We start from the raw sequence: 27,705 nt of genomic DNA, 5'->3' as shown, positions 1-27,705 counted from the left end.
ATTATCCGCATACATTCGTAATTCCAAAGCTTTGTCATTCTGAAGGTTCGTTATTCCGAAGGATCGTATTTCCGAAGGTTCGTAATTCCGAAGGTTCGTTAGTCCAAAAACGAAATGAGGTTCGTAATTCTGAAGGTTCGTTAGTCCGAAAACGAAGTGAGGTTCGTAATTCCGAAGGTTCGTTAATACGAAAACAAAATGAGGTTCGTAATTCCGAAGGTTCGTTAGTCCGAAAACTAATGATTAACGAACCTTATTTCGTTTTCGGACTAACGAACCTTCGGAACAACGAACCATATTTCGTTTTCGGATTGTATACTTCGGAACATCAAACCTTATTTCGTTTTCGGATTATCAAACCTCCGGAATAATGAACCTTCAGAATAACGCCACAAATGTTCGGATTAACGAACCCTTTTACGTTTTCGGATGAACGAAAATCGAGGTATAGGCAATTTACGTGTTTCAGAATTACGAACCTTCGGAATAAAGAACCTTCGAAATTACGAACCTTCGGAATTACGAAGTGTAACCATCATATACAGTGCGTATCAATAAAAAGTCTACACTTTGAAGAAGTCCTGGGTATTGAAAAATATACAACATGGGGATATTTTTTTTCACATATATTCTTGGGTTTGGATCTCATCTATCAAATGAAAGTAAAAATTTTGACAGAATGTTACACTTGAGTGAGCACTGTCCATTTTGGTAAAGCTCGCAGAAATCGGCTATGGCGCTTGATTGAAGTGTTTTTGGCAAGGAAACAAGTTAAAAGGGTAAAAGATACCTACATATCAATCTCCATAGCTAAAGTCCATGAGCTCTTCATGATCAACGTCTACTTTTGTCCATATAACTATTTCCAAGTTCTGAGCACACAATTTCTCACGAACTTTTCAAAAGTAAGTGGTGCTCACTCAAGTGGTAAGATTTTTCATCACTTATATCGTTATTCGCTGAGATATGTGGAAAAAGCTTCATGATAATTACAAATATACCATTTTACAGCATTATCTTTGAGTGTAAACTTTTTTTGATACGCACTGTAGATTTTTGTAGTCCAGCCTACAACAGGATCTGAGATCAGACCAAGTTAAGTATTCTTATGAAATGGAAAAATGATGGACTGAAATCCACAATAAACCATTCTTATTTTACCTCACAACAAAACTAACTTTTCAGCAGTAAAAAGTTCAAACCTAGTGCAACTTAACCCTAATTCTCCCGGGGGGGGGCCCCTCGACAATTTTCGCGATATATCTGCTTCGCGAATTTTTTTTACCTCGCCGCTCACTGACTTTTTACTTTCAAGTCTCGCGCAAATTTTGAGACCAAATTTGTGACGCCCGGGTACGCGGTTACGACATTACGCAACATTATATAAGTGCATGTCAGACCCAAAATTGCTCATAAACGTGATTTCATGTACAAATCCAATGCAAATAGTGTATTTAGCCAAAATTCATAAATGTATCATTATTTCTACTTTTACTGATTAAACTTAATTAATTTTGCCTTGTTTATGATCAGAATTAAGTCTGGAACGATTTCCATTGAAAAAACAATAAAAAACCAAAAGTAAAAAAACAAAGAAATACATAAGAAATTCATAAAACAATAAAATACATAAGAAATTGATTTCCAAACCGAAGTTTTTTTTTATTGCGATTGTTAAGAAAGCTACAAAGAATATTTTTACCAAAAATTAGCATTCTAGGAGCTTTATTTAGTGAATTAGAGCAAAAAGTATGATTTATGCATAAATTAGCATAATTAATTCATATAAAATAAAATCTCAATATTTTGGAAAATTTTACCATACAGCCTTGTAGATTACATCACACACTACCAGCGTGCAAATTTTTGCGTCGCTCGCGCGATCGGCGGCCGAGATCTTAAGGGGGGGCCATAATGGCCCCCCCCCGGGAATGACAAGAATCAAAATACCCCGGGAGCTTCAGGGTTAAACCAGAACAGCTCATTCTTCGACTGAAGATGCAATTGTGTAATAAAGCCCATCTTCTCAATTTCAGTCACCATCCGTAAGACAAAAATTTGAATTATGAAGCAAGGTATAAAGGTCTTTCATGAATTTGGGATATTCAAACATAATTTAAACAGGGCTTATTCAAAAGGGACAATCATTTGACACTTGTAAAGGCCACTGCACACCTTACAACTCGACTGGTCTGCGACTGAGTGAATGGAGATGAATCACAAGGTAGTCATAAGCCTCGACACCGCACACCTTGCGATCCGACTACCATTCTGTCTGCGACTCTCGCATGCGCTTTTTGCTTTTTGCCATAGCAACTGAGAAAATGGCGCTTACCACTGCGTATGCGCGTTGTATATCATATACGCTTCGTGCAGCTCTGCTGTCTGATAGGCTGGAAGTTGGATTGACCTTGCGATCCAGACATAAGGATCCGACATGCCAAATCCTTACGATTTTCCTTGCAACTCGTCTCTGACCGGTCTGCGACTCTCAAGAGCTGTGACGTCACATCTCCCCTCACTCAGTCCAAACCAGTCGTAGACCAGTCGAGTCATATGGTGTGCGGAGGCCTCAATGCATACTTGTTAGTGAGCTTACTTACAATGAGCTAATATTTTTATCCACATCATCAGTCTAAAACTGAAAACTGAACATCTAATCCCCATTTTAAGAGGTTTTCATTTTTCAAAAAGTTTGCAGAAAAGAAACTTAAACCAAAAAAATTCTACTTGCTAAAATCAGCTGAGCTAACTCACCTATATTCCATTCAACGTGAAGAGGCAACGAAGGCGGTTTTCTCCTGCACATCGCATCGATATCATCGACCAGGAAAGGCGATGCAATGTGGAAAAAGTTTTCAACAGGGCATACCTCGTTGCAATCGAGGAACTTGAGGATGTACGGAGGCTTTGAAGTGTCATTCCTAAATAATAACTGCACCGTATGTGAACTGGAGAGAGTAAGAGAGAAAAGATGAGAGATGGAGAGAAAAGTATAGAGATGGAGAGAGAGAGAGAGAGAAGATGACAAAAATATGAAGATATAAAATGTATTGTCATAAATTCACTACCAAAAGTCACACCTATAGGCCCGTATTCTGAAGTCAGGTTTAACTTAGACCATGGTCTAACTCTGTGCTAGAATTATGGGAAGCCAAACATTTCAAAATTTTGTTTACAGTGAATGCATGTCATGTTAATTGTGCTCTTCACTAATCAATGGTGAAGGCAATTGTCATACCTTTCCTTCCCAGGCAGTTAATAATATTTTGGGAGTCAAATGAGCTGATACATTGATCCTCTACTGTTAGAGATTTATGTAACAACTGGCTTTCCATACATGTAGATAAACCACAACTTCAAACCAGAGTTTAAATCAAACCCGACTTCAAAATACGGGCTATAGATCATACAGGTTAAAAAAAATAGTGTGCTAACCGGTACCTAGGAGCTAGAGAAAAGAAAATACAAGGGGGGTGCGGAATGAATTCAGCCGTGAAATGCCCAATACAGCCTTAGAAAACTAAAAACGATCCTTAGAAATTCCCACAGTGCAATTTGTTCACTTCAACTGATCAGCAAACTATTTTGACCCTTTTTTTTTCAGGGTAAAATTTCGAATCTGAAAAAACCATACATTCTTTGCTATCAATAGAACGGGTGTGAAAGCAACTTCAGAGTATGATACAAGAAATGGAAGCATACAACTCACCCATCGTCTTCTCTGTATAATTCCACCATTATACAGGATGCCGTCGGAGGTATTACATTATTGAAAACACCGAACATTCCTAAAAATGGTGCAACGGTTGTATCGTGCTAAGGGAAAAGAAAGAAACGGAAAATGCAACCAAGTCAATATCACAATGTTTTATAGACCAGGGCCCCGTCTTACTAAGAATTACTATTGATCCAATCCATCTCAACTATCTCGAAATCCACCAATGATATAATTTTTTTCTTCTAAAAATTTGCAAAATGTCATTTGTAAACAAAGATAAGCACAGTGAATTTTCAAGAAAATTATGTATTTATGAATGGACGTCACATCTAGAAAATATGTTGAACAAACATGGTTTTTAGATGATGATGTTGCTGGCGTTCCATATATGAGGCTGATCTGATCAATCGTAACATTTTGTAAAACGTTATTACATGTCTGCTTGGGTGTATTTGAGAAATTTATTAAACCCAATGGTCTTTACATACTGGATTATTCTTGGAATTATCGTTCTCAAGATTGTAGATGGGAAAAAAAACATAGTGTCCTAATGAACCATTTCTATACAATTACAATGTACAATAACAATACGGTCAATATGGTCACTGAAGATGAACTGCTGGAAACAAAGCTATCACAAATATAATGAAGTGCATATTTTACAAAACTTTAAGCCTTCATAAAATGGTAGAATTGTAATTAATAAATTTCATGAGAAAAGAGGGTGAGGTTTTGACATCAATCATAAGCTCATTGATTTGCACATGTCCTGCATACATATCAATGTGTCATGAAACTTGCAACATTATACAGTACATGGCAAATTGATATTATCACCAGTATTCAAAATTATTTTCATTTTCATAAAAGAGGAGTCAAACCTTGGTCATAAAAATGTTGTATGATAGAGGAGAAAAAATAAGTAAAACAGAATGGTGACATTAAAAAAAAAAATCGGACAAGCAATAAGAAAGTTATGGCTGTTTTGATATCAAGATCCCTACAACTATGTATATTTCAAATTAGCAACTTGACAAGTGGCAGGGACGACTTTCCCATAGGCCATGTAATTAGTTATCAGGGATTTGTGTTTTTCTCCTAAGTACCCATTCCCCTGGGCAGTAATGAAAATATAACACAGGTAGCATATTTTTAATGTCCTCTTGAAAGGAAAATATAGTTTGAAATAAAATTTTGGAGAAAAAAGAGGAAATTTTAGCCACTTTATATATTGGGGTTGAGTAGTCCTTGCCTTACAACACTATGAAATCACTGATGCGGCCAATTTGAAGTCTCTGTAGGTCTAGTGATCTGGTGCTGCGCTAGACCCCCACTTGCATCTCATTAATGACCCTTCCAGTTTGAATTTGCAACAGACTTCTCCGGGCGATTGAAAACGTGGCCTATGAAGGTCCAAATCTTGTGTCTCTTATTGCGTCGCTTTGATGGCATTTCATGTGCTATGCAATTTGACAACTTTCAAAAATTCATAACTTTAAATTGCTTGTCTGATATTGTTCAAACTTTCATCTATCTACTTTCCTCTAAAAACAACTATTGATTTGGGTTGGATTTCCCTTCACTTTTCACAGTGGGCTTTATGTGGACTTGGCCTTAAAGGTAAATTCTAGTTTTGGTAACGATAACAAAATGAGTTCGTACAGAATCCAATGAAATGACCACCAAAGTGTCTGTTTGTATAAATAAAACGCATGTGCCAAAGGATTCTGGAAGAAATTGTGTAATTGCTGAGAAATCAGCAAATAAGCACAGGATTCGGGTAGAGCGTCGGGCCCGACGCTCAAAGCAATAATTATACACTGTCCCACGTGCGCTTATCTGTGTTGGGGAAGTTCAGTCTGAACATTTTTCAGCCTAGATTTCAAGATTTCACAAAGTTCAGTTTATGTAACTGTACCAGATCTAGATCCTCGATGATATACTGACAATTAAGCCTGGTTTTACAGACTTTCTCATGAAATCAGTGTTTACTGCAACTACTGGAATTTCTCTTTAAAGACAATAAAAAGAAGAATTCAAACTTACCGCTGAGTACATAAATATCCTACTATCAACGTTTGTTTGGTTTAAATGAGCCTTCATATTCCCAACCATCTCTGTTAATAAAACACCTAAAAGAAAAACCAAGAAAAAATGAAATAAATAAGATATTTTCCTCTAAAAATTCATAAGAGATCACTTGAACAGAAGTGTTAAATGACATAAAATCTGTGGCTATTTGATTACGGAGATGTCAACCGTTGCGGAATATTAATCAGATAAGGAATTACAATGTGAGTAACCAAACGGCTGAACCACATTTTTTCTTACGAGACAAATAATGTTAACAAACGTTTTTCACTCAGTCATTCAATTGGGAAGAAAACACTGAATTTACACCAGAACACAACCATTAATATTCCGTAAGGGTTGGCAACTCTGTGATTCACTTACGTAAATGCAATACTAATAATGATTTTGTACAACACTCCATTATTAGAACGGCATCTCTAGAGCCCTTTATAAACACATCATGACCCTGCACAATTTCCACTCCCTGGGGAGTATTTCATCCCTTAATTAACACTTCAAAACATACCTACCCGAATTAATTCTTTTTTCATCTGTTGTCATGTTGGAGTACTCTACTTCAAAGGCAAAATCCAACGTAGCTTTTAATCTGTTGAACGTCTCATCGTCTACCCAGTCTGGTAGTTTTCTTCCGTCTCTTTTCTACAAAGAATAAACAAGAGACAAAGGATGTTGCATATCATGATACAATTCAGATATGTCATGAATCCATAGAAAAGGGATGTCCCTGCTTATCACATGAAACCACAAGCTGTATAAACCTTTGACCTGTAGTCTCAGAACTCAAACTTGACCTGTTTGCAAGATTTTTCTGCTCATATCCCACAAGTGATGAATTAGATCCATTATTATTCAAATTGATCATATGAAATATAATTCACACAGATGGTTAACTGTGACCTCACAACCCCATCACCCCCCCGCCCCTCCCCACCTGCCCATATTCATGCTCCCAAACCAGAAAACCTTGGTACTGCCATTAAAGGGGAAGTTCACCCTGACAAAAAAGTTTATTGTAAAAATAGCAGAAAAAAATAATAACAAAAATATTGCCGAACAGTCAGTCGGCAAGCCCTGAAAAAGTAGCTTCTTTTATCAAAGTGATATTCATGACTAGAGGGTTTTGCACTGTTAATGAGCTTGGTGCGGACCAAAACACCTCTTTTTATTCAGCCATTGCTGCTCTAAATATTGACAAAATTTCATGTATTTGATATCTTTGTAAAGAAGAAGAATCATCTTTCAGGTCATGTGTTTGGATTTTTAAAAGGATTTGTAATATAGAGGAAACTTTTGATCTAAAACATGAAACAAAATAATTATTTTCATGCAACAAAAGTTGTTGTTTTCAAACTTGATTTCTGTTTGAGCACAAATGATTTTTAGATTATGATAAAGCTGAAGATCTAAGCTTTAATATGATATAATTTTTATAAGATGTATTTTAGATGGGTCAGCAGTCAGCTTTTTATAGGCCAAGTACATTTAGCAGCTCAAAAATAAGAATACTGCGCTCTGATTGGTCATAGAGACCACACACCCACGCAAATTCCAATGTTCCCCACACTGGGCCTCTGCAAGGTCACACTCACCATGTGGTAATCTCTTCAAATTACCCGTGCCTGTTTGTTTTGAGAACAGTATTCAGCCAATCAGAACTCTGGACTTTATGCTACTCAGAAATTTCAGAAATCTCGTCTTGCATTTTGGTGGAAAATGCTTGCTGCTGACCCATCTAAAAGATGCCACATATCAAGAGTGACATTGTAAGAAAGCATAGAGTTTGAGCTCTCTCATGATATAAATAATGTTTGTGCCTAAAACACATAATGTTGCACAATTTGCAAGTGAAAACAGAGGAAGAAAATTCTGTTTGAGGCATCTTTTCAGGTAAAAAAATTCACTTATTTATCAAAATATTTTATTCAAAAGAAATAACCAATATAAAAGAGTAACATTTAATCTATCCCATGGTACAAAAATAATCAATATTACTCAAGGAGAAAGTGGTTAAATTCTTTGAGAAGAAGTCTCACAATTCACGAGATTTTGCTTGGACATGAATCAGCCATGAGAGGACTTGGATAAATCTTGCTCATTTGCTCATTAACACAGGGGCTTGCAGACTGACTGCCGAGGGTTTGACAAAAATCCATAGAAGAATAACAAAAAGTAATCAGAATTTTAATTATTTGATTTGTAACGTCATATGTGAGCAGCTTTCCTACATATCGTATGGTAAAAAATGAAGGAAATGGTTTTAACTGCACGACGCTACCACCACCATTGTCGCCACTGCCTACATAGGCAGGCGAGACAATAAAACGCCCAGAACCGTCTCAAAACCTGAAAGATTAGGGATGATAAATTGTCATACTGTGGTATAGAAGTTGAGAATCCAAATCTCAAAGATGCAGCCCTTAAAATACCCTCAACCCCCCCCCCCCCACCCATGTATCAACTGGCAGTTTATTTCCAATTGGTCTAATGCCAATTTGTCGAATTACCAACTCGTCTACTATAATTTTGTTCTATCATCAATTCGCCTACCATCCACATGGTTTAATTACAAGGTCGTCCACTCACCATTCCGTCTAATAACCAGTTGGTCCAAATAGCCATTTAGCCCATAAACTATTTGGTCTAATTGGAAAGTGTTAAATTGGACAAAATGAATGAAAAGAAAATGGGTATTACACCAACTAGTTATTAGACGAAATGGTCATAGACGAACCGTTGATTAGACGAAGGGATTATTGGACCAAACGGTTATTGGACCAAATGGTTGTTAGACGAGATGTTGATGGACGGAATGGCATTAGACTAAATGAAGGTAGATCATGTGATGAGTCGACCAATCGGCAGTTTTACCATATCAACTCACCTCTCTTAGTAATGTATCTGCGAGAGTAGAGAAGTTTCTAAACACTACATCATCAGAAAACCCAGCATTCTTTTGAATTCTATCAAAGAAAGTCTGAAAAAAAATAATAAAATAGAATTTTATTAATGCAAGCACTGGAACACAAAATGCTACAAAATCAAGCTGCTTTTCAAAACATTCATACTTCTTTGTTTTCTTCCTTCTCCCTCCCTGTATTCTTCTTTTTCTTTGTTTTCATCTTGCTAGTCCCTCTTGTCCTCACCTTCTTTCCCTTCCTCCTCCTCCTTCTCCTTCTTCCTCTCCTCCTCCTTTATCTTCTTCTTCTCCTCCTCTTCTTATTCTTCCTCTTCTTATTCCTCCTCTCCTCCTTCTTCATCTTCTTCTTCGTCGTCTTCTTCTTCTCCTTTTCATCCTCCTTCTTGTTCTTCTTCTTCCCTCCTTTTCTTTCTCATCCTTTTCATTCCACTTCTCCTTACTTTTTCTTCTCATCATCATAAATCTGCTTATCATTGATCTTCTTCCATGTCTTCTTTGTACAGAGTTAATAATTTCATTTATTTTTATTCCCTCTATCTCCCCTCTATTCAATTCATGATGGTTTCTTTGCACTTTCCCTTGATCTAGATACGCGAACGTATCTATCACTCAAAGAGCTGAAAGATTTACAAATTTACATATAAAAGTTGTTGAATTTTCAGGTGGATATAATTATTTCGTCAATACAAGTAACTATAGTTCAATAATCCTATACTCACCTGATTATCTTTTATATATTTTTGCTTGGCTGGACAGTTCTCTACGTACTGAAAGAAATCACTCGCCGTATCACATCCTTCTAGTTTGGTTGGATGAAGCAGCTGTGGAGGAAATCATAATGAGGATTCACTTTATCGATTCCAGTTTTGCAAGGACCTCAATAACGATTTTATTCAAGGTTTCTATATAGTTTCTGGCTAATCAGTAGCAATACACAGGCAAAATTGGTAAAATGTTGTGAATTTGTTTGCTCAACATAACAGATGAGAAATGACAAGTGAAGTCTGTAATTTTGGAGTAAAGAAAAGTCCCCTTCAGGCCTTCACACAAACTGCAAACTGACAGTTCCATTTACACAACAGATATTTTAGGGAACTCTGCTCTGGTGCTACATGTATGTACCAGTACATTGAATTAGATTGAACAACATGGATATTCATTTTCTTATCCAGCATTTCACACAAAACTTTGATAGGCAATAGCTAGAGAGATTATAGCGATGTCTACATATGAGCTACTGTTATCAAAGCTGTGTGAAGTCATGTTTAAATCTGAAGACAATATAAAAAAAATCACTGATGTCTGTTTCATAAAATACTCTCATCAAATCTTTTTGAAGTTATATTGTAGAAAATATTAAATTCACTATATTGTCTTTAATTTTCTTCTATAAAATTTACTGCATGAGGCACATGACTGAATACATTATTCTAAGTGATGAAAAGAGTGAAGTGAAGGGACAGAAACAGTAATACCTTAGTCACATTCCTCTAAAGGCGACTGCACACCTTACGATTGGTCTGCGACTCAATTTTGGAATAAAACGTAGTAGAATTTGATGCTAATATTGAGACTTGGAATATTTTACTGTGTAATGTTCAAAATCATCGTACAAATATCTATGTTCAAATCTGTGATTATGCTATCATCCTTCTTAGAATAAAAGCAAATTTAATATCTAGTCGTAATGATGTCATAACAGTCGTAAGGTGTGAGTAAAGTCTTTCGTAACGATGGTAATAATAGTCTTTGTGCAGTCGAAAATAGCTGTTTTATCTAATTTTATTCAAACCACCATATGTAGCTGTGCGCACCAGAATCAGTAGACTAGCTTAGCCGGGGTAATATAGGAGCGCCTTGAGCACTTTTTTTTCAGCAAGGTGGAATTACGTGCGCCATACAAATCCTATATTATTATTATCAATCCTATGTTATGTAGCTGGTAGTTAAAAGAGCTGTTTTAACTACCAGCTACATACGGGTGGTTTGAATAAAATTAGATGCTCCTTTTTGTTATTTTCCAGTGCTCTTTTGATCATTTTGGGGGCTAAATCGCCCCCAGCCCCGGTGTAATTTTGCTCCCTGAAAGACACAACTCTTGACAAGGTGCCTCAGACAGATCCAGACTGATACTTACATAGTCCTGCCCCGTATTTACTGTGGTAAAGACAGGCACTGGTGGCCACAGAGTAGACGACTCCCTTCCCTCCGAAGCAACAGGAAAGAATCCCTGCAGGTTGGACTGTGCCGACATGATGGTCCGTTCTTTCGAGGTGCTCCGAACGTAGAACTGCTTCGGCCGGTAGGTACCATCAAACAATTTCAGGTCCGTCACGTATCGTTTCCTTAACCATTGTCCAAGGTCGTAATGTTGGGCCATTCCGTTCTGTCCAAATAATAAAACATAAATATATTGTCTTGAAAAATTAGATTTTATCTTCTTTTTTTTATATTTATATCCCCTTTGAGTGAACAACATAATTTTTTTTTCATCATATTTTCGTTTTCGTCTTTGTAATAGACTACCATATTCTTTATTTCTAACTTTTCTCCCCTTAATAGTGTAATTGTCTTTCATTGCATCATTGAGAAAAGGAAATAATTACTACTGTTGTGATGATGATGAAGATGATGGTGATGATGATGAAGAAAATGATGATGATGATAATGATGGAGATGATGATAATGGAGATGATGATGGTGATGATGATGATGATAATGACAACAACAATAATAATTATAAAAATAATGATACCATATAAATAAAACAATAATGCTAATAAGAATAACAATACTTCTAATTATAATGATACTAATAATGATGACAATAATAATTACGATAATAATAATAATTAAATTGATTATAACAGTATTCAAAACACTGGCTCTAATCAGGTGGGAGAAACACAAATGAAATATAGACAAAAACTTAATTTTTCATTGAAGCCATCAATACAATTGAAATATGAATTTTCTGTCTTTACTGACTACCCAAATTAATAATATATTTTTTTAACAAGATGGATATATCTCCTAAGTATTGTACAATGACTCACATAACACTTTGAAAAGCCAGAACAAAATGTCAGGTTTCCTCAATCTTCTGTTCTGAGTCTTTCAAATACATATAACATACCTCGTAAAAGCAAATACAATACACTGATTTATAGCTTTGGACTTTAAAAAAATATATTCATGATTCAAATTTTTCCAGATTATCCATTTGACAGAGTAACAGTCTGTTACACTTGTATTGGGCCCCGTCTTACAAAGAGTTACGATTGATCCAATCAATCTCAACTATATGGAAATCTATCAATGTCATAATTTTTTCTTCAGAAGATATGCACAATATACTTTGTGAACAAAGAGAAGCACGTGTAATTTTCAAGAAAACAATGAATTTATGAATATCCATATCTAAAAAATAACATGAATAAACATGCATTTTAGATGTTGACGTTGCTGGCTTTCCATAGTTGTGGTTGATCGGATCAATCGCAACTCTTTGAAAGATGGGGCCCAGGACATTTTAACCAATGTATGCTGAATACATATATGGCAAGCCATATTCACCAAATTATTTTATTTCTTGATATTGTGACGGAATCGCTGGGCGGGGTGGTTGGGTGGTCCGCCGGCAGCTCGCTCTTGTCAGGATGCCTGCCGCCGGCGGGTGTCTTTGCCACGTCGATTTCCAAACTTTTAGTCGCGGATCCGTTTGGCAGAGATATACTGCCGCAGTTGACACTTGCACACGCCTCGATCCTGTCAGTACCACCACCAGGCAACCTCCAGACGGCTACACTCTTTGTTGTCAGCTCCAACAGCTCACCCGACCATATGCATCTAGCTTGTGTAGTTAAGCTCTCTCGACCATATGCATCTGATTCCTGTAGTTAAGCTATCTCGACCATAGGTATGGGTTTCTCCGTAGTCAAGCTCCCACGACCATACCTATGGACTCTGGTAATTTCCTCGTCTGCTTACGACCAGTTATTACGTCTGTTCAGTACAGCGACCACGTCTGCTCCGTACTGCAACCACGTCTGATTCCGTACTGCAACCAGGTCTGTTCAGTACAGCAACCATGCACGTCTGATACCGTACTGCAACACCGTCTGTTCAGTACTGCAACCACGTCTGTTCAGTACCGGAAACTACGTCTGGTTCTTCGACCATATGTATGGGTCCTTCTGCAGTCAGGCTCTCACGACCACACCCATTGGCTCTGCTCTACTTGTAGTTTTCCTGTTGTCTGCTCCAGACCTCCGACCGTCTGCTTCAGACCAGCAACCATCCGCTTCAGACCAACCCGTCTGCTCCGGACCACCAGCCGTCTACTCCAGACTCCGAACCGTCCGCCTCCAGACCAACCAGACTACCAAAAGAGCAAGCCCTGGTATAGTCTCTTGCTGGCGTGCAAAAGACCCAACACACAAGGAAATCTAACCACAGTCGTCGCCTAGGACTAGACATCCATCCTAGGTTTCTCCGTGGAAAGACATGCGAACGATCATATAAATCATTTCGATCGCATCCACCAACTTTATTTATTGGATAGCGAATCCAAATCAATTTGCATACTTTACGTGCAATGCACCCCGTGGGCGCCGTATTTCAACAAATTATCGGCAAAACCTCACGAATTTGCAAACTTAACGTACTTGTGCATTAACTATACAATATCTGTTACAGTTACATGTAACCTCTGTTACAATCTTAGAACAGCTATTACTTTGCTCTCCGAAATCGGATATGCATGAATGACATATCAAATTAAAGCATTTATTTAGATCAAGCTAGTGATAACCAAATTAACCAGTGAAACATCTTCAGGAAATTGTTATTCCACAAAAACCGTTCAAAACATGCATAACTTTCATGTTGCTATCTACGTCATTATTAGTGTAGAAACATGCATGTAATATCGCCAGCTACGACAAAAACATTATTAATCAACCAAAAATAATTTTCTACACACGAAATAAAACCCATTTCGTGACACAACTCCCTTATTTTTCAAAGCTCGGCCCCCGAGCGTCATTTAACAACATCAAAAACTGTAGCACGTTAACAAAACGTATCCATGTGTATCAAACTATCCATAGAGTCCTAAAAAACAATGTTCAGGTTTAACAAAACACAATAGCTTTAGTCCAAAGAAAACTCCTAAGCAATGCGGCATGAAAAATAATGTCCAAGGTACATGGTGACATGCCTTCTTATAGTGTCATTGTATTAACAACATAACTCTAAAGAACACAAGAGATACTGTTCAAGACGACTCTTTCTTTTTGAGTTCCTCCGTCACTACTTCTAACAGTTCTCCTTCCTTAGTGATGTAACGCTCCGTGGTACGAACAAAGCTAGGTGACATCTGGTGGAATCTGGAATATGTCGGTTGACTTGTTCAGGGTCACCTTCTCTTCTGATCCGCCGGTTCTTATTTCTTGTAAGATTGCCTGAATTCTCTGGTGGGGGTTGTCAGTCTGCGTCTCAGCATCCCTACCAGTGCATTCTATCCAGTCACTGGTAGACGGCATCTCCGACACCACTTTCCAAGAAGTGTATCTCAAATCAAGGGGTGAAGGCGACCTCTGATCATAGTCCAGCTCCTCCTCTGGTTCAGGGGTAGAATTCCGACCATGTCGTGGAGATACTTCTGATCGGTCAGGTTCAGGAGACTTTGGACAGTCTGGAACAGATGATTTAGGCATGTCCTTTTGTGTTGTCCTGGACCTCCGTCTTGGTGATCGGGAACGGGAATGACGAGCCGAACTAGCACGTTCTGACCGACGTGGTGAGCGAGAGTCAGAGCGACGTGGTGACCTCATAAGAGATCGACTCATTCGCGGTTCCCTATCTTCCCGGTCTGGCGGCACAGGGTCTATTCGAACAAGAGGTCTAGAAGCCATGGAACACGTGCATGCTTCATCTTGATTAGGCCTGTGGCCAAGTTTCTTGGCCGTGTAGATAGGACGTATGTCCTTGTCTCCTTCTGGCCAGTCAGCCATCTCCTGTGAGCTCCGGTAAGTGATGGTTTCAACCAGTTGTACCTGTCCCTGAATGTCGTCAATTCTAGGCAGCGGGTAGGTATCCTTAATCGTCTCCGCATTGAGTTGACGGTAGTCAACACACAATCTTTGGCTGCCATCTTCATTAACTTTCTTTTTGACCAGTACGATTTTTGATGCCCATGGACTGGTCACTGGCTCAATCAGGCCCTGAGCTAGTAGATGCTTTACTTGCTCGTCTATTTCTTTCCTCTGCGTCATGGGATGTCTCCTCTGGGCTTGACGTATTGGTTTTGCAGTACCAGTATCTATGCCATGTTGGACAAAACTTGTCTGTCCAAGATCCGAAGGTCCTGTAGAGAAAACATCTGCATTCTCAACCATCAGTTCTTTTATTAAGTCATGACATTGGGCTGGCACTTCTTCAGTACTGCGACCAAAGAGGTCCTTCAAATGATCTGGTATGTCTTTGCTGGTATTGGTCTCATTTGGCTCGGCAAGGTTGCACATTTCCATGCTCACTTCTTCCAGCCCTGACAATGAAGCAATGGCAGTGCCTGCCTGTATAGTCCTTGGTTCCTTTGTTGGGTTGAACACCCGAACAGGTAGTACATCTTCATCTGCCTTCACAACAGATCTGGCGACGATGAGTCCTTTCTTGATTAGTTCTGTTGGATTTGCAGGTGGTTCTACTAATCCATCACCTAGTGACACTTTTCTGCCTGTAACTCTACCTGCTAATACCATCTCGTGTCCTGGGGGAATCGAATAATCTCCTCCCGCTACTATCCTCCTGCAGAATGATTCTCCGTTACTATCTAGGCATGGAATTATGCCATAGTTGGTCCTCAATTCCATCTTTTGGCAGTCTAATACAGCATTGATTTTGACTAGGAAATCTAGCCCTAAAATGCCCTCATTCTTTAGACTAGCCACTGTAGCCATTGTAGTGACGACTATATCTCCAATCTGCACTTCCAGCATTGACTTTCCTCTGATTCTCAATTGAGATCCATCTGCTTGTAGTACAACACTTGTCACTGGTAGTAATTCTGGTTTTCTGATTTCCTCTATCTGGTCAAACACTTTCTCCCCAATGAGAGTGTTGGTAGCTCCAGTGTCGACCAGTAATTTTAATTCTTGTCCATTTACTCTGCCTTGAAGGTAAAGCCCTTTTCTCTTGATATCTAGAGTCGCTCCGACTCTGGTTTGTTCCTCTTTTTCTTGTTCTTTTGTTCCTCTTTTCTCCTGTCCATCTAGAGTCGCTCCGACTCTTGTTTGTTCATCTGTTCCTCTTTTCTCTTGTCCATCTAGAGTCGTTCCGACTCTGATTTGTTCATCTTTCTCTTTTATTTCGCTCATCATTTCCCTTTCGGATACTTGAGAAGCTGCTGTTCCTCCTTTCATTTTCTTTGGATATGGGCAGTTCTTCCTCCAATGCCCCAATCCATTGCAGTTGAAACATCTTTGTTCCTCTTGTTCATCAATCTTTGATTTATTTGGTTCCTCTCTTTTTCTTTGTGGCTCTACGCCATCTTTTCTTGATTCCTGATACTTGGTCCTGATTTGTGTTTCCTTTGTCCTGTCTCTTTCATCCAAGGCGTCTATGACAGCCTTTACTATCTTGTCGATAGTTGGATTCCTTGATTGATGTTCCCGCACTGCTACAACCTCACACTCTTGCTCTTCCAGAGCTCGGCTGTACCTTGTAGCCCGCTTTACTTCGTTCCTCTGACCCTCCATTCTCAGAAAGGCCTCTGTGTTTAAAGCAGCTTCCACAGCATCATCCAATGTGCGAGGTTGAGCACGGAATAATCCTTCTCTTATTTCTGGTGTTACTACGGCATCTAGGAAATGCCCTCGGGCAAGCCGATCCTGCCCCTTTTCGTCGAATTCGGGATACGCCAATCCACACAGCTCCCGTATTCTTTGTCCTAACTCCTGGAGACTTTCCTTTGGTTGGCGACGACGTTGCCTCAACTCCGCCAGGTATACCTCAGCTTTGCCTCCTAGGCCAAACCTGTTTCTGAGCCTGTATACCAACTCGTCGTATGTCAACACCACTCCAGGTTGTTGGGTCAACAACTTCACAGCAGGGCCCCTCAGACTTGCAGCAAGAAACTGAACTGCTTCCCTTTTTGTCCATCCGTTTACTCCAGCACAGGCCTCAAAGTGATGCAGATAATCTTCGACAGGTGTGCGTCCATCAAATCTGTCCGGTACCAGATGTGGTCGTCTGTCAATCATAGCATCAAAATTTGCGATCCCTGCATCCTGAATATGTGGGGAAAACTGTGTAAATTGAACACCGGGTCTTGCAGTAGACGGTTGTCTCATCTGCTCTCTGGGCGTTGAGCTGAATCCAGCCTGCTGTGCCCCTTCCATCTGTGAGTCATACCTTGGTCCTCTGTCCGCTTGTCCACTCACAGTTGGGGGAAATTCCTGTCCACTTGATTCTTGTCTTATGGACAATCTTAACTGCTCCATCATTTGGTCAATTTCTATCATGCTCCTCTCCAAGTGCGCCATCATTTCTCCTGGCGTCGGTCGATACTGCATATTTCCTTGTTGTGCCATTGTCACTGGATCCCACTTCTGACACCACTTGTGACGGAATCGCTGGGCGGGGTGGTTGGGTGGTCCGCCGGCAGCTCGCTCTTGTCAGGATGCCTGCCGCCGGCGGGTGTCTTTGCCACGTCGATTTCCAAACTTTTAGTCGCGGATCCGTTTGGCAGAGATATACTGCCGCAGTTGACACTTGCACACGCCTCGATCCTGTCAGTACCACCACCAGGCAACCTCCAGACGGCTACACTCTTTGTTGTCAGCTCCAACAGCTCACCCGACCATTTGCATCTAGCTTGTGTAGTTAAGCTCTCTCGACCATATGCATCTGATTCCTGTAGTTAAGCTATCTCGACCATAGGTATGGGTTTCTCCGTAGTCAAGCTCCCACGACCATACCTATGGACTCTGGTAATTTCCTCGTCTGCTTACGACCAGTTATTACGTCTGTTCAGTACAGCGACCACGTCTGCTCCGTACTGCAACCACGTCTGATTCCGTACTGCAACCAGGTCTGTTCAGTACAGCAACCATGCACGTCTGATACCGTACTGCAACACCGTCTGTTCAGTACTGCAACCACGTCTGTTCAGTACCGGAAACTACGTCTGGTTCTTCGACCATATGTATGGGTCCTTCTGCAGTCAGGCTCTCACGACCACACCCATTGGCTCTGCTCTACTTGTAGTTTTCCTGTTGTCTGCTCCAGACCTCCGACCGTCTGCTTCAGACCAGCAACCATCCGCTTCAGACCAACCCGTCTGCTCCGGACCACCAGCCGTCTACTCCAGACTCCGAACCGTCCGCCTCCAGACCAACCAGACTACCAAAAGAGCAAGCCCTGGTATAGTCTCTTGCTGGCGTGCAAAAGACCCAACACACAAGGAAATCTAACCACAGTCGTCGCCTAGGACTAGACATCCATCCTAGGTTTCTCCGTGGAAAGACATGCGAACGATCATATAAATCATTTCGATCGCATCCACCAACTTTATTTATTGGATAGCGAATCCAAATCAATTTGCATACTTTACGTGCAATGCACCCCGTGGGCGCCGTATTTCAACAAATTATCGGCAAAACCTCACGAATTTGCAAACTTAACGTACTTGTGCATTAACTATACAATATCTGTTACAGTTAACCTCTGTTACAATCTTAGAACAGCTATTACTTTGCTCTCCGAAATCGGATATGCATGAATGACATATCAAATTAAAGCATTTATTTAGATCAAGCTAGTGATAACCAAATTAACCAGTGAAACATCTTCAGGAAATTGTTATTCCACAAAAACCGTTCAAAACATGCATAACTTTCATGTTGCTATCTACGTCATTATTAGTGTAGAAACATGCATGTAATATCGCCAGCTACGACAAAAACATTATTAATCAACCAAAAATAATTTTCTACACACGAAATAAAACCCATTTCGTGACAATATCAATAATTGCCACTTCTGTGTGTATTTGAGTTTTGTCAGACTCGTATCATTCAGATATGATTATTTAGGTCTGGGACCGACCTTTACCGTCACCATCCGAAATACGTGACCAGGGCACAACCCTCGAACCTCTGCATCAATTTGTAACTTGCCAACATTGCTTGGATTACAGGCGCAAACCACATCGCTCAGTTAAAAATGCGATATGATATTCTTGACATCAGATTTCTTTTTTACCAAGAATTCAATTACTTGATATCATGAATTAAAATCAATGATATCAAATAATATTATTTCAATTTAAAAAGGCTTGAAATAGATATGTGGGCATTTGCAGACTAAAATGTCCTGAGCTGGTGGGTGTTTCATAAAGCTGTTTGTAAGTTACAAGCGACTTTGCAAATGACTGGTGAGCGTTTCTAGTGGTCAATTGTATACACCAAATGTTCATTGATGTTGATTTAGCGCATAAGAAAGGATCACCACTCACCAGTCATTGCACGTTCATGTAACTCGCAAACAAATTCATGAAACATCTACCAGGTGTGACATTCCTTTATTGCTTTTATGAGCACTCCTGGGAAGTTCACTAAACTACAAAATATTACTCATCATGAAGAATTACCTCAGTAAGCTGTCCAAAACCAAGGGGCCATGTGTCTTCCGTGTAATTATCGTTTGGATATGCTTTTACAGGAGATCTATCACCGTGACGATACAACTGAAAGAATAGATGAAACATACAGGTATAAGGTTTAATCTTATGTGATGATACAACATATCTCATATCAATATGTAATCAATACTTAATCAATACTTCTACAGGAAGTGAGGAAGTATTACAGGAAATTATACGTTCACCAAACAACTGTCTTTAGAAAGTATTACTCATTCTTCATCTAGCTCAAACTTCGGACACACAATCATTATATGGCTTTTTTTTTGTGGCTACATTCCTCCTTCTCACTAAATGGTCCACTCCCCCAATTTACAGTAAAGTTATGATGTACAGATCGTTTTGGTCAAGTACCTACCGGTACTCATGGTTGACCAACAGCTGGATGTCTTGACCAGACTAACATTATAAAAAGGGTTCATTTCTGAAATCCATTCAGATTGGATTCAGACTGGCTTTGTCTGTCATCCAATTATCATCTTCGAGAAATGCATGAAATATGAACTGTATTGTTTATTCTTCATTTTTTTAATACACTGGTTGAAAGTGAAAGTGCAATCAATCAAACAGCAATTACAATGATATCTGCAGAGCGGGTTTTCATTCTGTTTTGCCTTGAAATCAGCCAATTCTAAATCCAATCTTTCCTTGTTCACATATTTAATAATCTTTGTATCAAGTCCCAACTGTAAAACAGGGGCTACTTTTTTTTTATACATTTTAGTAGGCAGGACTTGAAAGTACACAGTACGTGATGTAAGTGATTTTAAATTCCTTTTTTCCTATAAATGAACCAATATGCTTACTTACAAATACTGCATGCATGCAGTAGAATACTGATTCATATGCAAAAAAATCAAATTTTTGAGCGCTCTGGTGAATACAAAAATTATTCCCAAGTTACTAATACTAATGAAAAATAAATTGCAACTGTATGGAAATTAGTAATTTTGGTCACAAAAGTGATATTTTAATGATTTTTAAAGTGTGTGCTCTGTACAACATTGCCATACCATATGGCATAGTCCTACCTGTAGATTCCCCACAGGCAGGATGGTTGCAGTGAACAAGTGCTTACATGTAGACAATGAATTGAAAGAGTGTTCATTTCCAAAACAATGCACTCAACAGTAATTTTTATTCACCACAAAAGTAATTCCCGGAATCGATAATCAATTTGAAGCAGATTTACACAAAAGATTTTCTTTTCTTTAAATTACTATTAGATAGTAGATCTTCTAGTAGTAGGCCTAGATCTAAGTAAACAATATCCGTTACCATATTTTTATGACATTAATATTCAACATTAATTGTACCACAGTGATGACCGTCATGTCATGATTTTCATTTTTTTTTAATTGAAATTGATTGTATAATTTTTGTTTGGTCCAAAATTGTCCAACATTTGGCCTTGGGCACTTTACTTTAGCTCTATATTAGTTACTTATTATTATTATTATTATTATTATTATTATTATTATTATTATTTATTTATTTCTGCATGTCATGACAATGTACATAGTGTGACCATCACAAAATTGATTACATTAAATTTTACATAATACTAATGTACATGTATAATTATGATGATTAACATAACATTAACATAACTGATTATAACAAGGTTGCAGACATGCAGTGGTATGACAAAATAAGCAGATGCTTGAGCTGTTGTCAGACCTTTGGATATATGAAATACATACATGAATATAAAAACAATACTGAAAAGTCAAAACTAACGATTACACAAAGAGGGGAAAGAAAAAAACAAAAAACTAACAAACAAACAAAGAAAACCAAATAACAAATTATTATGTTCCACAACTATTTACAAATATTTACAAGGAGTGTGTGAGGCGTAATAATAATTGAAATTATATCAATATTTAAGTTTAAAATGTACAGTACAACAAAATTACATCTTAGAGACAAGCATGCGTTTTACCGCACTTTTGAAGGAATGCACTGATAATATATTCCTAGTACTAGTAGGTATCGAATTCCAAACATCAGGTCCATAATGTCTGATAGATTTGTGAGCCAACAGTGTGCGAGGGTTATACAAATGCATATTAGATGCTTGTCTTGTGTGGTAGGTATGGATAGCACTATTTTGTTGAAACATATTGGAAAAGCAGGTAGGTAACATTTTGGCATTAAACCGATACATAAAAAGGGAAGTTTGAAGAAAATGGACATCATCAACAGTAAGACATTGCAGCTTTATAAAGAGAGGGCGTGTATGATCACGGTAACCAACTCCAGCACAAATGCGAATTGCTTTCTTTTGCAACAAAAGAATTGGGTTTGTGACACTCGTTGATGTTGCCCATAGAATATTGCAATATGACACATAAGGTAGAATAAGAGTATTGTACAACATGTAAAGTATTTTATAAGGTACAAGGTACTTAACTTTATACAGTATACCTATATTTCGAGAAATTGGTTTACTGATGTGTTTCATGTGATCATTCCAGTTAAGTTGATCATTAATATAGACCCCAAGGAACCTCGTAGATGTCTGTCTTTCAAGCAAAGCATTGTCAAGTTTCAATCTTAAATCATGGTCAGGACAGGACTTCCTGCCTTTAAAGTGTACATAATTAGTCTTTTTAACATTCAGTGATAACATATTACTTCTAAACCAATTAGATAGTTTCGGAAGTTCAACATTAATGGTGTTTTCTAAGATATCAATATCACGGTGTGATAGGAAAACACTTGTGTCATCAGCAAATAATATATAATTCAATGTGTTTGATACCAAACAAATATCATTAATATAAATCAGAAATAATAATGGACCCAATATAGAACCTTGCGGTACACCGCACCTCATAACTGATATACCAGAATTAGAATAGTTATAGCATGTGTATTGTCTTCTATTTGAAAGATAACTAGTAAACCAATTTAGGGCAACGCCCCTTACTCCATAATGTTGGAGTTTATAAAGCAGTATTGAGTGGTCAAGGGTGTCAAATGCCTTGCTCAGGTCCATAAATACACCAATAACGTGCTCACGATTAGCCAGAGAACTAGATACATAATGATAAAATTTCAACAACGCAAGGTCCGTTGAGTGAGACCTGCGAAATCCAAATTGGTTGGGATTAAGAAGGTGGTTTTTGTCAAGAAAGGCAATCAATCTGTTATAAACAATTTTTTCTAGTATTTTTGAGCAACTAGGCAAAATTGAGATTGGTCTATAATTACTTATAATGGTCATGCTTTCCCTTTTATGAACAGGAATAACCTTGGCTAGTTTAAGAGAGGAAGGGAATACACCAGTTGAAATGGACAGATTACAGATATGTAGTAAAGGTAATGTTGTAAATCGGATCAAAAATCAGATCGGCAGTTAAGCTTCTAAAATCGAAACCGAATCGAAAATCGAATCGGCGATGTTTAAAAACAAAGGAATACATCAAAATGTTGTTAGCGGTCGCGCGCATCTTCCTGACAAAGTCACGAAGACGAATGCATTGGAATGGAAGTCGCCAACATGCGCGATCGTTTGGAACATGTTTTAAAGCCAGGGGTTTTGAGGTGTTATTGCTTTAAAATAAACCGAGTGATTTTTATTAGAAAGATAAACGAAAGACGCATCTTCCGAGATCTTCCGAGCAAAGGCGCAAAGGAAAACAAAATGAAAATATTTCTCATAGATCACAGGTTAATAAACGATCGGCGGGACATCTTTTAGAAGTATTTTTAGGTGCTAGCGATTTAGAATTATTGGAATGATCTCTTACGACGCATCATCTTAAAGTCACAAGTGCAATTAAAATGAAGTAGAAGATGCAAGCACGCACGATGATTTGAAATATGTTATTAAAATATTTTGGGTAGCTAGCGTTTTCAAATCAATTTAAAGTTCACGGCGGGGTCCGCTATCACCACGAGGTTGAAGAGAAGATGTCTATCATCATAAAGGGGGTAAGAGAGTAGCGCAGTGAGCTCCGTCGGTAATACGACCTTTCAAAGTTCACGGCGGCTTCCGCTATCACCACGAGGTTGAAAATAAAATGAATATCATAAACGATGTAAGAGAGTAACGCAATAAGCTCCGTCAATAGTACATTATTTAAAAGTTTATGGCGGGGTCTGCTATCACCACGAGGTTGAAGAGAAGATGTCTATCATCATAAACTAGGGGGTAAGAGTGTAGCGCAGTGAGCTCCGTCGGTAATACGACCTTTCAAAGTTCACGGCGGCTTCCGCTATCACCACGAGGTTGAAAATAAAATGAATATCATCATAAACGATGTAAGAGAGTAACGCAATAAGCTCCGTCAATAGTACAGTCTTTAAAAGTTTATGGCGGGGTCCGCTATCACCACGAGGTTGAAGAGAAGATTTATATCATTATAAACGATGTAAGAGAGTAACGCAATAAGCTCCATCAGTAGCACGATCTTTAAAGGTTCACGGCGGGGTCCGCTATCACCACGAGGTTGAAGAGAAGATGTCTATCATCATAAAGGGGTTAAGAGAGTAGCGCAGTGAGCTCCGTCGGTAATACGACCTTTCAAAGTTCACGGCGGCATCCGCTATCACCACGAGGTTGAAGAGAAGATGTCTATCATCATAAAGGGGGTAAGAGAGTAGCGCAGTGAGCTCCGTCGGTAATACAACCTTTCAAAGTTCACGGCGGCATCCGCTATCACCACGAGGTTGAAAATAAAATGTATATCATCATAAACGATGTAAGAGAGTAACGCAATGAGCTCCGTCAATAGTACGATCTTTAAAAGTTCACGCCGGCGTCCGCTATTACCACGAGGTTGAAAATAAAATGTATATCATCATAAACGATGTAAGAGAGTAGCGCACAGATGTCCGTCGATAATACAACCTTTAAAAGTTCACGGCGGGGTCCGCTATCAACTCGAGGTTGAAGAGAAGATGTATATCATCATAAACGATGTGAGAGAGTAGCGCAGTGATCTCCGTCAGTAATACGACCTTTAAAAATTCACGGCGGCATCCGCTATCACCATGAGTTGGAAGAGAAGATATCTATCCTCTTAAACATCGCCATAGATAATAGCTAGCACCTCAAAAACAATCTTGAAATATGTTCTGAACGATCACGCACTGTAACCAGATCTACGCCGATTTTTTATTTTCGATTTTTTTTCCTTCAAGGGGCATGATCGAAGATCGGCAAGTGATTGCCGATTGAGGTGAAATTGAATGGAATCGGTTGCCGATTGCAAAATCGGTTACAAGCTTAAGTAAAGGAGTAAGGACTGAGCCAATTATTTGTTTTAACAATGCTGAACTTATTTCATCATGCCCAGATGACCTACTATTTTTAAGAGACTAAATAATGTTTAATATCTCAAGATGATCAGCTGGCTTAAGGAATATAGATGATTCGGACCTGTCTTGTAAATATTCTTTGTAATTAACTTCTTCAGGAGTTATTTTCTTCGCTTGGTCAGGCCCAATGTTCACAAAGTAGCTGTTAAATTCATTTGCAATGTCATTATCAGAAGTAAGCTCTTTATCCTTATGGACACATTTTTGGGCAGGTTCTGACTTATTTTTCTTACATAATATATCTCTAACAACATTCCATGTCAAGGGCATGTTACCTCTAGCATTCTCAAACTGTCTAGAATAGTGCAAACTCCGTGATGACCGTATAATAGAAGTCAGCTTATTTCGATATTTTTTGTATTTTTCAACGTGCTCTTGTGAAGGTTTCTTTACACTCTTTTTGTATAAGACATTTCTTATTTTGATTGATTGTAGTATACCTTTTGTAATCCATGGCCGTTTACCTGTGCTTCTATTATTTATTCTAACAAGTGGAATAGTCTCATCCAAATGGTGATGAAAAATTTTACTAAATGATTCATAAGCCTGTTCAACACCATGACATTCCAATACATCCGACCAACTTTCTTCCATCCCTCAAGCTAGAAATATTGCTTTCAGTAATTTTGCGCTTTAGTATAACTTTAGCCTTATTGCATTTGTTGGAATGAATATCATAAAGCATGCAGAAGATTGGAAGATGATCAGAAATCTCACTAAAAAATAAACCTGATTGGGAACAGCCTTTGGTAGTTTTCACAAAAATGTTATCAAGAAGTGTTGATGACCTGTCAGTTATTCTTGTTGGCTTATTAATCATTGCACAGAGAGCATTAGAATCAAGAATATTTTGGAAACGGAGAGTGTTTGCATTTTCTATCAACAGATCAATATTGAAGTCACCCATCATGCAAACTGATTTATCAGATGCATTTATATCAGTCAATAATAACTCAATACCTGTGAGAAAATTATCAATGTCAGCTTGAGGGGGTCTATACACTATACATACAATCATGTTTTTATCAGAGGGTAAGTCTATTTCAATACACAAAATTTCAGCACTTTGATTCTGGAGGGAAAGATCTTCCCTGAGTTTAAAAGAGATCTTATTAGACACATAAAAGAGAATACCCCCACCACGGCCAATTGATCTATCTTTCCTTACTATCTGGTAACCATCAATCAGAAATAATGGTGGTGATTGAGCACTCAACCACGTCTCGGTAACACCTATTATAGAGCAATTAAATTTTAGAGATGATAGCAACATATTTAGGTTTTCAAAACTTTTAGACAGACTTCTTGCATTGCAGTGCAAGAAGCTTAAGTAATGAGATTGTTGCTTTCCAGCAGCTGGGTTAAACTCATTCGGAATATAGTACCTACAGTCAATATCTTGCTGTAAATGATAATCATCCAACATCATTTAAACATGAAAATAGTAGTAAACACCTCACACTGAATAGGCTTAGCAATGCTAATGAAATCAAGTACAGACATGATATAACAAAAGACATAAATGGAAAACAAGAAAAACTGTCTACTTATTAACATATATACAACTAAGTTTAGAGTGAAGAACATGGCAAACGATAGACACGAGGCCATGCCCACTCCTGCAACAAAGTTCAGTTACTACAGGAAAAAAATAAATGAAAAAGAGGAAGATCACGGCAACCTCTCCTGTGACAAGTATCAATAAAGCTGTATGTGTGTGTGAGAGAGAGAGAGAGAGAGAGGGGGAGGGAGGGGGAGAGAGGGGGAGTTGGAGAGAGGGGGTTGGAGAGTTTCTCTGATCAGGACAATGGTTCATTTCTTTTGCTGGTTTTTCTTAGAAGATGATAATGGGCTCAAAATCTGCTGTGTGGTTTTAGTCCCATGGGTAAATAAATCTTCCTCTCCATCCAACTTAGACCTTAGTATTACTAATTAGAGTGCTCTTTTCTTTTGTGAGGTAAATTGCAGTTGCAAGTACATGCTGCAGGTAGTGCAGCTGGTGATTATAAATTCAAATATGCACATCATAGAAAAATGATTTTTCTCCATTTAAATAGCGTGCATTAGAAATCGCACACGCAGATAAGTGAAAGAGCCTCGCCTCGGGACTCGGCCCGGGTTCGAGGAGTAGGTACCGGTACCGTACCTTTGGCTTTAGCTTTACTGACTAGGCCCCCTACTGACTTTAAAATTAAATATTGGCTTGCCGAAAAAAAAAGATCTGTAGACTAGCCCAATCATTTACTTAGAAATTAAGCTTTCATCTAACATCTCACCAAATGTACAAGTTTTATTGTCCTTTCACAGGAACCACATGGTACGATTGATGAGAAACAGGCGAAAAATAGTAATAACATGCTCCACATCCTCAGAAATTGTGATGCCGTGGAAGCTGCCATCTTGGAGCGAGTGTAAATTTCGTAGTCTTGACAAATCACAGCAAACCGTACCGTGGAAGGAAAAGTGACGTTCACCCTTTGCGTTCACCAATACTCCGGCAATATATGATTTAACTTAAATGTCACCAAAAGAAAATTATTTGAAGTAAAGTTTTTGATAGTGTTATAATTTTCGGAATAAACAAACAAAATCTATTTTCCTATTTAAAGTTATACTGACGCCTGGAAACGAGACAACAGAAATGGGGGTGGGGCATCCTTTAGTGCATAGCGCATGCAAGATCAATGATGAACGTTGGAGCCCGGTGTTCGAATAAAAAATATTGAAAATTGAAAGAGAGAATGAATAGAGAAAGGAAATGCAGAGAAGGGAGGAAAGAAAAGAAGAGAAATGAAAGAAAGAAAGAATTAAAAGTTCAAGTTCATTTCCATCATAACATAAACAACAATGACATAAACGCATACAAAATAAAAAGCAAATATTATTACGAATCGACTACAGACAAATTATTTTAAAAATATACAATAGTAAAAGCTT

General features: G+C 38.4%; 1 protein-coding gene across 1 annotated transcript in view; it reads right to left on the bottom strand.

Moving 5' to 3' along the window:
• LOC135157837 (prostatic acid phosphatase-like) overlaps nt 1-27,175 on the bottom strand; it is a 31,594-nt gene extending 4,419 nt beyond the window's left edge. The window contains exons 1-9 of the mRNA XM_064114832.1: nt 27,045-27,175; nt 19,387-19,482; nt 10,870-11,118; nt 9,452-9,553; nt 8,697-8,789; nt 6,325-6,454; nt 5,768-5,853; nt 3,713-3,819; nt 2,758-2,951 (exon numbers count right to left, since the gene is read on the bottom strand). Coding sequence (XP_063970902.1) covers nt 2,758-2,951; nt 3,713-3,819; nt 5,768-5,853; nt 6,325-6,454; nt 8,697-8,789; nt 9,452-9,553; nt 10,870-11,118; nt 19,387-19,482; nt 27,045-27,167 — 1,180 coding nt within the window. The 5' untranslated portion in view covers nt 27,168-27,175. The remainder of the gene's footprint in view (nt 1-2,757; nt 2,952-3,712; nt 3,820-5,767; nt 5,854-6,324; nt 6,455-8,696; nt 8,790-9,451; nt 9,554-10,869; nt 11,119-19,386; nt 19,483-27,044) is intronic.
• Nucleotides 27,176-27,705: the final 530 nt, after the last annotated feature.

Source organism: Lytechinus pictus, unplaced genomic scaffold (genome assembly GCF_037042905.1).
Source record: "Lytechinus pictus isolate F3 Inbred unplaced genomic scaffold, Lp3.0 scaffold_20, whole genome shotgun sequence".
Taxonomy (NCBI): domain Eukaryota; kingdom Metazoa; phylum Echinodermata; class Echinoidea; order Temnopleuroida; family Toxopneustidae; genus Lytechinus; species Lytechinus pictus.
The sequence above is the reverse complement of the archived record's forward strand: the minus strand, read 5'-3'. Positions and strand labels throughout refer to the sequence as shown.